Below are 14,805 nucleotides of genomic sequence, written 5' to 3' on the forward strand. Positions count from 1 at the left end.
ACTCCAATATTCTTGCCTGGAGACTCCCATGGACAGAGGAGCCTGGTGGGCTACAGTGCATGGGGTTGAAAAAGAGTCACATGGGACTTAGTGACTAAACAGCAGCATCTCCTTATGGCTAGTAATACTTATTGCCTTCTTGTCTATTTTATTTGATGTTACTATAACTATACCAGCTTTCTTTTTTTTATTGGGATTGTTGTGGTATATCTTTGTCTTTTTATTTTCAACCTTTCTGAATTCAATATTAGGATTTTTTATATAGTTTTAAAAAACCAGTCAGATTATCTTAAACTGGAATATTCAGATCATTTTAATGTAATATAGTTACTTACATTGTTGAGCTTAAATCAGCAAACTTGCTATCTAGTTTTTATTCCTCCCATCTGACTTTATTTCTTTATTCCTCCCTTGTTCCTTTTTTTGGGGGGAGGGATTAACACAGGTAAATATTTTAAAGTGTTTTTCTCTGCTAACTCTCCAACTAGATGTTCTTGTAGAGTGTTTCACTCAGGGATTACATTCTGCACCCTTCCTTTCATGTCTACCTCACATGAATCCTTCCCCCACTTCAAATACAGGGCATGAACACTCTCACAGCCTGACCTAATCTAACACTTTTCCATCATCTGTGCCATTGCTTTAATGTGTTTTACATCTACCTATGTTATAAGCCCTGTAAGACATTTTTACCATTGTCTTACATATTAGTCAATATTTATTGATGTTTATTCACACATTGACCCTTTCCAGGGCTCTTCATCCTTGTCAGCAAGTCCATGTTTCCATCTTGGATAACTTTTTTCGTTTCCTTCATAACTTTATTTATTTATTTAGGCTGCAATGTGCGGCATGTGGAATCTTTGCAGGATCCTAGTTCCCTGCCCAGGGATCAAACCCATGACCTCTGCACTGAGAGCACAGAGTCTTAACCACTGGACACCAGGGAAGCTCAGGGATCATTACTTCTTTAACCCAAAGAAATTCCTTTACTATTTTTGGTAGGGCCATACAGAGTAGTATAGATCACGAAAACCATTGTTACTTCACCTTTATTTTTGAAAGATATTTTTGCTATTGAATATAGAATTCTAGTTTGGTAAGATTTTTGTTTCCCTTTCAACCCTTTAAAGTTTTCATTGCATGGTTCTCTGGTTTCTAAAAGTTAGTCATCAGACTTACTTTTACTCATTTGAACGAAGTGTGTCTTTTTGTTTCAGACAAAAAGATATTTTTCTTTAGTTTACAGCAGTTTGTCTGTGATGTTCTACCCCAGGTTCAATCCCTGGTCTAGGAACTAGATCCTGCCTGCTGCAACTAAGATCTGGTACAGCCAAATAAATAAATAAATATTTAAAACATTTCTTACCTCTTAAAAAAAAAGCTGTCTCTTCTGTAGGCCCCTGCTCTCAAAGAATTTTCATTCCAGAAGGGAAGCTAAGGTGCATGTTCGCATATTAGTAAGGCAAGGTTGTATGTGATAAATTCCACTTGAATTGTGCAGCATGTTCTACCTTGTCATACCAGGTATGTTCCTGGATTCCAGTATGACCTCACTGGAAGCTTGTTAGAAATGCAGAGTCTCAGGCCCGCTCCAGACTGACTGAGGCACACTCTGCATTTTAACAACCCCCCAGGTGATTAGAATGCATGCTGAAGTTTGGGATCAGTCACACAGTTGGAAAATGACTAGGGAAGGCATCTTGAAGGAGGCGGCGTTTGAGTTGGGTCTCCTAGGATCCATGTGGTTCCTTTAAGTAAAGGACTGGGAGGCAAAAACCCACAAGGCAGGTTTTGAACTTCAAGAGTATTCCACACTGTCTTGAGCAGAGAGATGGAAGGGTCATGGGAACCAGGACTGGGGAGCAGAGTTTGGACCAAGTTGGTGAGGGACTTGGATTCTGACGAGGGGTTTGGAGCTGCATAGTTACGGTGCCACTGCAGGGGCTGAGTGGAGGCGTGTCAGACCCCAGTTTTCAGAAGGTGAGTTTGGTTCTCTGCAGGTGAATTGGAGCCAGGAAGACACTTCAGAGGCTCCCACCTGGCCCAGGTAAGGGGACGAGGCTGAAGCCCAGGGTGATATCAGTGGGACGGAGGGAACTGGACAGACTGGGGTGATGGGATGGGTCCGAAGAGCAGGAACCCAGTGGGATTCCTTGGGATTCCTGTTTCCCTCCGTGGGAAACAGAACAAATGACTACACAGTCCTGTAACCCTGATGGGCCCGTCTTCTAGGCTTCAGGTCACCATTTCCTTAATAGTTAAATCAAATGACTTCAGCCTCTATCTTAGATCCTGGGCAGATGTCTAGAGTTTTCCCTGCATCTCCAAGAGTTATCAGACTGTGCGTGTGTGAGAGTGTGTGAGTGTGTGTGTGTGTGTGAGTGTGTGTGAGTGTGTATGAGTGACAGTCCATACGAAGTCCTGTTCCCTCCGCTCTTTCACAACTCCTAACAACTGTCAGACCCTTCGGCAGCTCCCTCCCACCTGCCCCGTGCAACATCTGCTTCCCTTACCCTTCCTAACCCTTCACCAGCTCATTATCCTGGCATTACTGACAGACCGGTGGTGAAGGGGGATATTTAAAGCACAGGGACAGGAAGAGTTGGAATTCAACAGCATGGTGGCATAGAACTGGGGTCACAGTGGGTCACCACTTATTGCGACTCATTATTAACATTAAAATCCCATTGAATTCCAGGGCTAGAGAGGTGTAATTTACTTTTCTCTCCCCCGACTTGGCATGTCTGGTTATCATCCAGTTTGGTATTTTCTAACTCCATAAGAGAGAGTTCCAGAGAAATGTGGTTAAACTGGTCCACATTCCCATGGAGTTGTAGGCAAAAGCCCCCAGCCCCGCCAACAGCAGAAAGGCTCTGGGACAGCTCCTAGAGCAAGGACAGGGGCTTAGAGCCAGAGGTCTGGGGTGGGAGGCGTGCCACAGAGAGTCCATCTAGGATGGCTTTCAAAGACTGGATTGCCCATGTGGGATGAACCCTGCAGGGTTAGTCCCGGCTGGGAACCTAGGTGCAGCCCTGCAGGCAGGCGTAGGAGGCCCAGTGCTTAGGTTATGATTTAAGACAACCTCCAACTCTTGCCCTTCCTTGGCCTCCATACCCATCATGGGCTGCCCTGTTTTTTTTTTTTTTTTTAATATTTTCTTGAACGTGCCACATGGCATGTGGAATCTTAGTTCCCCAACCAGGGATCGAAACTTGCATTGGAAGCTCAGAATCTTAACCACTGGGCTGCCAGGCAAGTGTCCCTACAGATTGCCATTTCTGCCCCCTGAGTGTCTATCTGTCCTCTCCTTGTGGAGAATTAGGTAGTTCCTCCTTCGTGTATGAAGCCCACTGCCAAGCCCTTCTGCACCTCCATTTACTCCCTCCACAGCTGTCAGTCCCTGAGGGGAAAGGAGCATGTCTGATGGACTGGGCCTCACTTAATATAGAAGGCCTGGGGCATCATAAGTGCTTACTGAGTGCTTATTGCTGCTAAGTCGCTTCAGTCGTGTCCGACTCTATGCGACCCCATAGACGGCAGCCCACCAGGCTCCCCCGTCCCTGGGATTCTCCAGGCAATAACACTGGAGTGGGTTGCAATTTCCCTCTCCAATGCCTGAAAGTGAAAAGTGAAAGTGAAGTCGCTCAGTTGTGTCCGACTTCTAGTGACCCCATGGACTGCAGCCCACCAGGATCCTCCATCCATGGGATTTTCTAGGCAAGAGTACTGGAGTGGGGTGAGTGCTTATTAAGTAATTGTTTTTAGCAAAGCAAAACACTGTACAGCCATGCTAGATTACAATCCATATCTATAATTTACTTTCAGCTTTTGGCACTCCAGGACCATTTTAACCATTTGAAGAGGTTCTTCCTTCTGATATTCCCTCCCCAATAGGATCTTTAGGTCCCTCCCTGATCTTCCCTTCTAAGCTTCCTAATGGGAAGCATATTTGTTTATTATGCATTCTTCAAGCATTTCCAATGTTTATTGTATATTCTTCCAGCATTTGATTTCTTTATGCAAACAAACATTCATATATATGTTCTTTTTTTCCATTTTCTCTTTTATTGCCACTTTCTTACACACAAAAAATAGCACACAGCAAAATACACTTTGCTGTGACGAGCTTTTTTTAGAAATCCTAGACTGTAAGAATGGAGAGAGCATTCTCATTCTTTTCTTGTTTTTAGTCTTCTTTTTCACAGCTGTGTAGTATTCCACTGTGATGTCATTTAGCTAACTAGATGAGCACTGGGCTGTTTTCTACACTTTTGCTGTTATAGCCAAATTGCAGTGAATAACCTTGTGTCTGGTCATTTCCCATGTGTCCAGGAGTAGTGGCAGTATCTGTTCACAGATGTGGGACTGCTGGATAAAGGACATGTAGGATTTCAGTGATTCTGTTAAATGTCTTTTCATATTGGGGGAGGTCATCATTTTGCATTCTCCCTGCAAGATAGGAGTCATCTGTTTCCCACAGCTTCACACCAGAGTTTTGTGACTGTGGTTTGGATTTTTGCCCATCTGATAAGTGAGAAATGGCATTTTGGTGTACTGTTCATTTTCATTGAAATCGATTGTCTTTTCACATTTCAGGAACATTTGCATTTTCCACCACTCATGTATCTTGGTCTTTTCCTTTTTTTTTTTTAATATTTATTTATTTAATTTTGGCTGTGCTGGGTCTGCATTACTGCACGGGCTTTTTCTCTAGTTGTGGTGAGCAGGGGCCGCTCTCTAGTTGCAGTGCTCAGGCTTCTCACTGTGGTGGCTTCTCTTGTTGCCGAGCACAGGGTCTAGAACTTTCAGACTTCATTAGTTGCGGCTCCCAGGCTCTACAGGACAGGCTCGAGAATTGTGGCCCACAGGGTTAGCTGTTCCATGCTATGTGGGATTTTCCCCCGTCAGGGAGCGAACCTGTGTCTCCTGCATTGGAGGGCAGATTCTTCAACACTGAGCCACCGGGGAAGCCCTCCTTTTGGTCTTATTGGAGCTCTTTCTAATAAAAGAGGAGGGAGGTGAGACTGTTGTCTGTGGTATGATTGCAAGTTTCCCAAGAGAGTACTTACGGTGTGGGTTTTTTTCCCCACTTAGAGACTTTAGATTTTCCTCATGTGGTAAAATTTCTCAAAATTTCCTCGTATGACTTTGGGCTTTGTATCAACATTAGAAAGGCTCTTTCCTGCTCCAAGATTATGAAGGAATTTACCCAGAGGAGGTGAAAGGAAGCAGGTGTGGGGCCCCCTCTGAGCGGTGCTGCCAACATCACAGTCTTGTTTGGGACTTAGCCCCATTCCCACGGGGAGAAGGGTTTGCTGCCAGGGGCTGATGCCCATTGCCAAAGGCCTGGTCCAGGCCCCCTGATCATCAGCTGGTGCTCTTTGGAGGGGCTGGAAGGGAAGTAGATAAGGGGAACGAAATGTTTGGCAGCCCCATTTGTTCCCAACAGGTGAGGTCTGGCCAGGTGCAGCCTGATTAGTATAATGAAAGGAAATAGAATTAGAACTTTGAAGTGAAACTTGAGGCTTACATAAATTTGAACCTTTCCTGGGATTTGAAAAGAAGTAATTAATTTAGAAACGTTCTCCATCCATATTAAACGCTGCCACACCAGCTCTAGGCAAGAAATATTCTAAAATAGAGTTCCCAAATATTGTGAATTCAGCCAGCATAGAGGCAGAAGACAAATGATTAGGTAGGTAATATGTTCCCTAAAAGTCTTTAGTTCAGTTCTACAGGTTTGAAGGGAGAATGAGGCTCATAAGTGTTGGGGTTCAGGGAGGTTGGGGTGTCCTTTAGCCTGGGTCCTTCTCCTGGCTCCACTGTTAAACTGTATGACTTAAGGTAAAGCACTTCACCTCTCTGAGCCTCAGTTTCTTCCTCTGTAAAAGGGGATAATAGTCATAATTAAACCTAACATTGACTAAGCACTAAGAATGTATCAAGTATTTGATGTTTCACATTCATTAAATTATTCACTGTCTCAGGAAGCTATGAAAATTAAATGCAGTAATGTGAAGAGCTTTGCCCAGTACCTGGCATGTTATAAGACCCCAGTGAACATTCCATGATGAAAGTGAAAGTGTTATTTTCTCAGTTGTGTCCAACTCTGTGACTCCATGGACTGTAGCCTGCCAGCTCCCCTGCCCATGGAATTCTCCAGTGAAGAATACTAATACTGCATAGCTATTTCTCTAGGGGATCTTCATGACCCAAGGATTGAACCCATGTCTCCCACATTGCACACAGAATCTTTACTATTTGGGCCACCAGGGAAGCAGTACTGTTACTTTATATGCTTGCTGCAATCAGATGGGTAGACTCAGCTTTTGATTGTGGTATTATCTTAGCCATTTATTCGTTCCACAAATACCTTCCATGTGTAGGTATTGGAGATACCATGGTGATTGTGGTCTGTGCCCGCAGAGCTTACAAACCCCCAAGGCAGATGCACTGATCAGCATGTAGTGATCGCACCCCGTGACAAGAGCTTTACTAGGGACCAGCCAGGGTGCTATGGAGCCCAGGGTACAGAGTGGATAACTGTCCCAGCTGCAGGACTTGCCAAACCCAGGCCTGTGGGCAGGACAGGGCAGGGCGGGTGCACAACCTCTCTGGAGGAGTGACAACTGTAACTGTACCAGGGACCACTTAGTGCACACCTTGGGCCAGGAGTGGTTTAGTTAACTCTCACAATTAGTGCTTAGAATTGTTATTACCCCTACTTTACAAATAAGGAAACTAAGGCACCAAAAGTTTGTTTGAGGTCACACAGCCAGCAAGTGATGGAGCCAGGATCTGAGCCTGGGAATTTGACTGCCAAGTTAATATTAGGGCATAGATCCAGGAAGGGGAGTAGAGGTGCTCACCACTGGGAAATGGACCAGGATTCCCTGGACGGGGATATTAGGAATGAAAACTGCAAAGTGGGAGCAGAATGGAGGGGCAGAGAGAAGACCAGGCACTGGGCAGCATCTCAGTGGGAGGAATTTTAAGCCGATGTTGCTCTCTGGCTTTGGTAGGACGAGCGATGTGGGCCTGGAGGGCGGATGGCCCAGTGTGGGCCATGAATGGCTCCAGGAACCTTGTCGGCTTGGAATTCTGCCTTACAGGGTGCATCTTATTTGGTTTGAAGCATTTCTGCCTGTTAAAATGAAGAGGTACTTGGCAAGGCTAATTCCAAAAGTCTCTATCAACCACGGCTATGTTCATTTTTCTAAAACATGCTCTCCTGTCCTCTTTGCCTAGCTGGCTCCTGCTGCTCCTTCGGATCCCAAGCCTGGGCTTATACCCCTACTTGGTGCTGCCATAGCTTCTTGGGTCTGCCTTCTCAGCTCTTGTCCAAGACTTACATTTTATTGGCTGACAGTTTGAGCTCAAGAGAGTCGAGACCATGTCTGTTTTTTCTCTCCCTTTTGCCCCTGGCATGGGGCTGGAACATACTCAATAAATATCTGATGAATGAGTACATTCTCCAGCACTTCTGGGGAATTAGGATTGAGAGCCATCAGATAAGAGGGTGATGCCTGAGTGTGACGCACACAGTCTTTGAGGAAAAGATGCTGGGAATGAAGTCGCCAGGGGTCTGGAGGGAAAGTGCCTGCAGAGGTTGGAGGCCTCTGTTTGATGACTGAGCCAAGGGTCCCTGTTGGCTCCAGGTAGACTAGTTCTGGTCTAAATGCTTTCAGTAGCCACCTCATGTCCATCATTGAGGGAAGTCCAGTCTCCATTCATGGGGTGCATGGCTTCCTACAAGTGTTTCAGTCAGTTCAGTGGCTCAGTCATGTCAGACTCTTTGCGACCCCATGGACTGCAGCACACCAGGGCTCCCTGTCCATCACCAACTCCCGGAGTTTACTCAAACTCATGTCCATCAAGTCGGTGATGCCTTCCAGCCATCTCATCCTCTGTTGTCCCTTTCTCCTCCCTCCTTCAATCTTTCCCAGCATCAGGGTCTTTTCAAATGATTCATTTCTTCGCATCAGGTGGCCAAAGTGTTTCAGCCTTATGCAAAGCTTGGTTTCCTTACTTATAAAAGAATATAAAACAACTTCTTAACACTGTTTGGAGGACCAAAATAAGATAGCAAATGAAAAGTGGTATACAGTGCCTGGTTTAAGTACTTAGCTGGTGAATGCTATCAGTATTTTTACAGTCCTCTTTTTAAATGTTTCTGGTATTTTTTTTAATCATAGTTTGTGATATTTAATCCTCAAACAATCTTTGTGACATCAGTTATGATTTTCATGTTTTAGGCGAGGGCCCTCCAACTTGGATGAGTCAAGTGACTGCTTAGGCTCTCACAGAGTTGAGGACAAAGTTGGAACTCAAACCCAGGTCTGCCTGCCCTCAAAGCCAATTCTCTTACCAGTGGTTGGTATTGGAAGTGGGGCCTTAACAAAGTTTAGTCAGGGGAAAAAACCTGATACAACAGAGATAGGTAACCCTGAATGGGCTTCCTAGATGGCTCAGTGGTAAAGAATCCACCTGCTACAGCACGAGACACAGGAGATGAGGGTTTGACCCATGTTTCAGGAAGATCCTCTGGAATAGGAAATGGCAACCCATTCCAGTATTCTTGCCTGGAAAATTCCATGGACAGAGAAGCCTGGTGGGCTACAATCCATGGGGTTGCAAAGAGTCAGACAGGACTGTGCAACTGAGCTTACATGCATCCCCTGAACAGGAAGCACTAGGGTATCATCCTGGTATGGGGAAATTTTCTGGCTCCGACAATGGGCCACTTGCCTTTCCCTCCCCCATGCCTTTCTGCGTTCTGCTTGCCCTCCCCCTCACCCCCCGGAGCACCCCCTCCCTCAGCATCCCCGTCTCAAAATCTGACCTGTCCCTGTAAGGGTGACTGAGAGAGACAGTGTACAAGTGTACAAGCACATACAAGGATGTGCTCTGTGACCCTCACTTACCTTAAGTTAGGTGTGTTGTGTGTGTGCACTTGGGTGTAAAAGAGAACACCGAAAAAAGACTGGCAGTAGATAGGATGAAGAGCTGACAATTGTGTCCTATTGAGAGGTACTTGGGTTTCCAGAGATTTCCATTTTCCATGTATTTTCGAAATTAAAAAAAAGATAAACGTATTATTTTTGCAAACAGTAAACAAAGCTATGTTTTAAATTCTGACCATCTCTTCAAGGTCAGCTCAAACGCCACTTCCTCTTTGGAGCTGTGCTGTCCCCTGCTGTGCGTTTGCTGTGCAGGGTCCCTGTCAGTGCGCTTGTGTTTGCCCCCCGTAAATTTTCCCGAGCAGAGAGGCAGCCTCCCTTGCCTGCTTCCTGCAGTAGATTTCAGCTGAACAGAGACGCTCCAAGGCCTCGGAGCCAGAGCAGCCCAGGGCAGCCTTTGCTATGCAGCTCCTGCACTGACGTTTTCTAGCTCTTAGCTCTGAGTTCTACTCTCTGGTTGTGGATTCTCATTGTGGTGGCTTCTCTTATGGCAGAACATGGGCTCATGGACTCAGTAGTTGTGGTGCACGGGCTCAGCTGCCCCAAGGCACATGGGATCTCAGTTCCCAGACCACAGATCAAACCAGCGTCCTCCTCATTGCAAGGCGATTCTGAACCACTGGACCACCAGGGAAGTCCCTGAGTTCCTTTCACTCAGTCTTCCCTAGTACCTTTCAAGACAGGCATTATTATTATTACCGTGAGTTTAGAGACCAGAGATTGTCTTAAAGCTTGAAGGGGATTACCAGATGTCATAGCACTTCTCCAGCCCCCTTGCACCCCTCCACCTCTTGATCAGGACCTCAGCCACCTTGCTTCTCGGAAGGTGGCCTGGTTTTTCAAGTCCCCATGGTTTTATCCCCTCACCTTCTCCACCCTACTCTTGACTTTATCTCACCTTCCTTGACATCTGTTCCCATCTCTGGCCCAGTCCAGGGTTCAGCTTACTTGGGGTTTCTCCTAGGAAGTCTCTCTTGATTGGCCCTGCTTTTTCATGCCATCTGGGTTGGTGATATGCTCTCTGCCTACCCACATCACAGCATTTATCACTTCTTATTGAACCTGATTTCTCTCGCTACTGTTTGTTTGTCTCTTTCCCCAACCAGACTCTAGGACAAGAGCTTAATTTCTTTATCCTCAGTGTCTAGTTGGCATACATTAGATATATAATGAATTTTTGTTGAATTAATTAATAGGATCCCTTCAATAGCCCTTTAAAATGACTAGGTTTACAAGTGAATAAAAAATAAAGCCCAGAGGTTGAGGCGTTTTTCTCAATCATGGCCAGTAAGGTTTTGAGTTGATTTTAGAATATAGATCTTTTGTGACCCATGTTGATTGATGTGCTGAAATTTTAAAAAGCAGAGAAAAAAAGCTACCCACTCCAGTGTTCTTGGGCTTCCCTGGTGGCTCAGCTGGTAAAGAATCCGCCTGCAATGCGGGAGACCTGGGTTCAATCCCTGGGTTGGGAAGATCCCCTGGAGAAGGGAAAGGCTACCCACTCCAGTATGCTGGCCTGGAGAATTCCATGGTCTGTATAGTTCATGGGGCCGCAAAGAATCAGACACAACTGAGTAACTTTCACTTTCAGAGAAAAAAATCCTGCCAATTCTAGGGGAAACAAAAATGTAAATCATGAGTCAGCACAAGCTGGACAGAGATATACTTAGGATGTTTATATATTTTTCCTTATTTAAAAAATGCAGTTGCTGTTGTTTTTTAACACAGCCTTCCTTTCAATTATTTACTTAGTGTAATTCTTAGGAGTTGAGTTGTGGGGCCAAGTGACTGAATATTTTAGATAGCTGTCAATATCACTGCAAAATTACTTACCAAACTATTGTACCAGTTACCACTACCTTCAGAGAAGTGTGACACTGTCAATTTGACCGTTTGCACCCTAGCTTTGGGGATTATTATTTTTAAAATTTTTGTTGTTTTCAGAGATATAAAGTTGTGCCTCACTGTTTTCTTTTTATTTCTTTGTGAACAGTTGAGGTTGAGTATTGCTCTTTGCATCTACTTACCTACGTTCTTATGAGACTCATATGTTTATGTTCCTTTTTGTGCTATTTTTTTAAGATTGTTGAAGACATTTGTGGAAGGCAGACTCAACTATTTAATTAAGTGCCAATGGGAGGCACTGGCTGGAGGGAACACAAAGATGACTAAGATACCATTCTGCTTTCTTCTTTTTTAAATTGAGATGTGATTGACATACAAAACACTATATAAAGTTCCAGATGTATAATATAATAATTCGATACTTGTATATATTACAAAATGATGACCCCAGTAATCCAGTTAACATCCATCATCATACATAGTTACAGAATTTATTTTTCTTGTGATGAGAACTTTTAGGATTTACTCTCTTAGCAATGTTCAGAGAGTACTGTTAATTATAGTCACCATGCTGTATGTGACATTCCTACAACTTATTTATTTTATAACTGAAAGTATATACCTCTTGACTCCTTTCACCAATTTCCCCCATCCCCTACCACAACCCATGGCAACCACCAGTCTATATCTGTTCTCTTTATTTATAAGTTTTTTGTTGTTCCACATATAAGTGAAATCGTATGATATTTGTCTTTTCTCTGACTTATTTCACTTAGTGTAATGCCCTCAAGGTCCATCATTATTGTTGCAAATTGCAAGATTTCATTCTTTTTATGGCTGAATAATATTCATGTATATATATGTGTGTAAACTATTTTCTTTATCCATTCATCTGTGAGTGTACGCTTAGGTTGTTTCCATATCTTAGCTATTGTAAATAGTGCTGCAATAGACGTGGGATGCAGATATCTCTTCTTACTAGTGTTTTCATTTTCTTCAAATAAATGCCCAGAATTGCTAGATCATGTGGTAGTTATATTTTGAATTTTTTGATGAACCTGCATACCGTTTTCGATAGTGGCTGCAGCAATTTACAGTCCTACCAACAGTGCATGAGGATTCTCTTTTCTCCACATCCTCACCAGCACTTGTTATTTCTTGTCTTTTTGATAACAGTCATCCTAAAAAATGTGAGGTGATCTCTCATTGTGGTTTTAATTTTCATTTCCCTGATGATTAATGATGTTGAGCATCTTTTCAAGTACCTATTGACCACATATATATCTCTTGGAAAAAATGTCTATTCAGATCTTCTGCCCATTTTTGAATCAGATTGTTTAGGGGTTGTTGAGTTCTCTATATATTCTGAATATTAACTCCTTGTCAGACATATGATTTGCAAATATTTTCTCGCATTTGGTAGGCTGCCTATTTTGTTGTTGCTGTTTCTTCTCTTTGCTGTGCAGAAGATTTTTAGTTTGATGTAATCTCACTTGTCTATTTTTGCTTTTGTTGCCTTTCCTTTGGTATCAAATCCAAAAAACATCATTGCCAAGTCCTATGTCAAGATGCTTATTGCCTATGTTTTCTTCTAGGACATTTATAGTTTTAGATTTTACATTCAAGCCTTTGGTTGATTTTGAGTTAATTTTTTTATATGGTGTAAGACAGTGGTCCAGTTTAATTCTTTTGCATATTGCTATCCAGTTTCCCCAACACCATTTATTGAAGAGATTGTCCTTTTGCCATTGTGTGTTCTTGGCTCCTTTGTCACAAATTATTGACTGTGCATGTGAGTTTATTTCAGCCTCTGTTCTGTTCCATTTATCTGTGTCTGTTTTTATGCCAGTGTTCTACTGTTTTGATCACTATAACTTTGTAATTTAGTTTGAAATCAGGCATCCTTGCCCTCTTAAGTGGGATCTTCTTAAGCAAGATACTCAAGTCAGAGAGATGAATGTGGATATGTGTAGAAATAATAGTGTTGTACAGTTCGGATGGTTTTGGAGGCAGGGAAGTGAATAACCAATGAAAAGAGGTTTTATTAACACAGAAAATTGTATTATCTCACCAAACAAAGATGCAGGGATTTTTAGGGTCGGTTAATGAGAGGCATGGGGTCGCAAAGTGTCGGACACGACTGAGCAACTGAACTGAACTGAACTGAATGAGAGGCACAGCATGATATTCAGAATCCCCAGGTTTTTCCCCTTTTCCTCTCTGACTTCCTTGGCATTGAATTTGTCCTCAGACTGCTCTTTTCCCAGTTGAAAGTTTGCTACCTCACTCCAGTTATCATGTCCACTCACAGCCACATTCAAAAGTAGGCCAGACCAGGGTATCTCTTCTGTTTCTTTCCCTCCCTCCCTCCCTTCCCCTTTCTCCCTCTTTTCTCCTTTCATTTCTTTTCTTTCCTTTTGTCCTTCCTCCATTCCTCCCTTTCTTCCTTTTTCCCTCTCTCTCTCTCTCTCTCTCCCTCTTTCTTTCAAAAGCAGACCCCCCCCCCCCCCCCCCGCCACAGTTTTGGAGACCAGAAATTTGAAATCAAGGCCCTTTTTCCTTTTTGTTAGGAAAAAAAAAAAAACTTTCCCAAAAGTTCCACAGGGCTTCTTCTTAATCTGATAGTCCAGATCACCATGTCACACGCCCCACCTAATCTACCAGGGTGTTAGAGGATATAAAATTACCATGATAGATTTAAGTTAACCAACATTCATGTCTCTAGGATTTGGAGGAGTGCAGTCATACTATTCAGTGATGGAGATAGCTCTTCATACTGTAATGTATTATATCAAATAAAAATACAAATTGATATAAGATTTTTCTGTAAAAGTCAGTTTCTCCTTTTTTTCTTGTTGAAGTGTGATAAATCTCTTATGTTGAAAAAGCAAAAATGCCATTGCTCCCAAAGCATCAACATTTGAGGACAGTATAGTCTTTTGAAACTTGGGAGAGCTGAAACACCCATTGGTTTCCTACTGAAGTTCACTCCTTTTTCTTTTAACAGATGAAGAAAAAGAAAATAACAGAGCATCCAAGCCCCACTCCACTCCTGCTACTCTGCAATGGTAAGTTCCATTCTGAACAAGTTTTCTCTTGATGCAAAGCTCATATAACTGGTCTTCTTGCCAATAGCACAGCATATCAGTTGGAATGTCATAGTAACTTGACACCCAATAGCCCGTATGCAATCAGTTTAATTTGCAGGTGTGTAAAAAGTACTCAACTTAGATATAGCCTGGAGATTTAAATTTTCACGTTTATTTTATTTGGGAGTAGACTTATTTTCCCCACATCAAAACACTGACAAGGACTGGATTCCACATGGCTGTTATTGACTTGAATAGAATCTATTATTTTAATAAATAATGTTGCAGCCAGTTATAAAGGCATAGGTCTGTTCTCCCTTACCAATGACCCCTCAATAAATTAATAATTAATTGCAACTATACTACAATTGGCTTCCTTGGTGACTCAGAGAGTAAAGAATCTGCCTGCAGTGCAGGAGACACAGGTTCAATCCCTGGGTTGGGAAGATCCCCGGGAGGAGGAAATGGCAACCAACTCCAGTATTCTTGCCTGGGAAATCCCATGGACAGAAGAACTTGGTGGGCTACAGTCCATAGGGTTATGAAAGAGCTGGACATGACTGAGCGACTAACACTTCATACTATAATTATTTTTTGATTAATAACATGAATACAAATTATCTACTTGAGTGGCTCTCCCTTTACTGTTTGGAATTCCTGGACTTGATATAACAGTTAATGATGTGGTTTAAGTGTTTGCATTCATGTTTGATACATACAGGTAAATTCCCCTCTAAGAGCTTGACTTACAAATTATGTTCTGGCTTTGAACACCAAGGCTACAGGAACACCTGACACTCACCCCTCAGAGGATTTTGTCAGTTAAGGGCTATTACTGCTTCTAGCAGTGCAGTCCACAAAGGCAAAGGAAGTAAGGAATAAAGGGGAAGGAGAGAGAAAGGGATGAA

The 14,805-nt window shown here is 43.1% G+C and overlaps 1 protein-coding gene across 3 annotated transcripts in view; it reads left to right on the forward strand.

The window, feature by feature from the left end:
• The window catches only part of RFX4 (regulatory factor X4), a 172,317-nt gene that overhangs the window by 31,744 nt on the left and 125,768 nt on the right, over positions 1–14,805 (forward strand). For all 3 annotated transcript variants that reach the window (XM_019961241.2, XM_070789656.1, XM_019961240.2), the window contains exon 3: positions 13,816–13,876. In XM_019961241.2, coding sequence (XP_019816800.1) covers positions 13,816–13,876 — 61 coding nt within the window. The remainder of the gene's footprint in view (positions 1–13,815; positions 13,877–14,805) is intronic.

Source organism: Bos indicus, chromosome 5 (genome assembly GCF_029378745.1).
Source record: "Bos indicus isolate NIAB-ARS_2022 breed Sahiwal x Tharparkar chromosome 5, NIAB-ARS_B.indTharparkar_mat_pri_1.0, whole genome shotgun sequence".
Classification (NCBI taxonomy): domain Eukaryota; kingdom Metazoa; phylum Chordata; class Mammalia; order Artiodactyla; family Bovidae; genus Bos; species Bos indicus.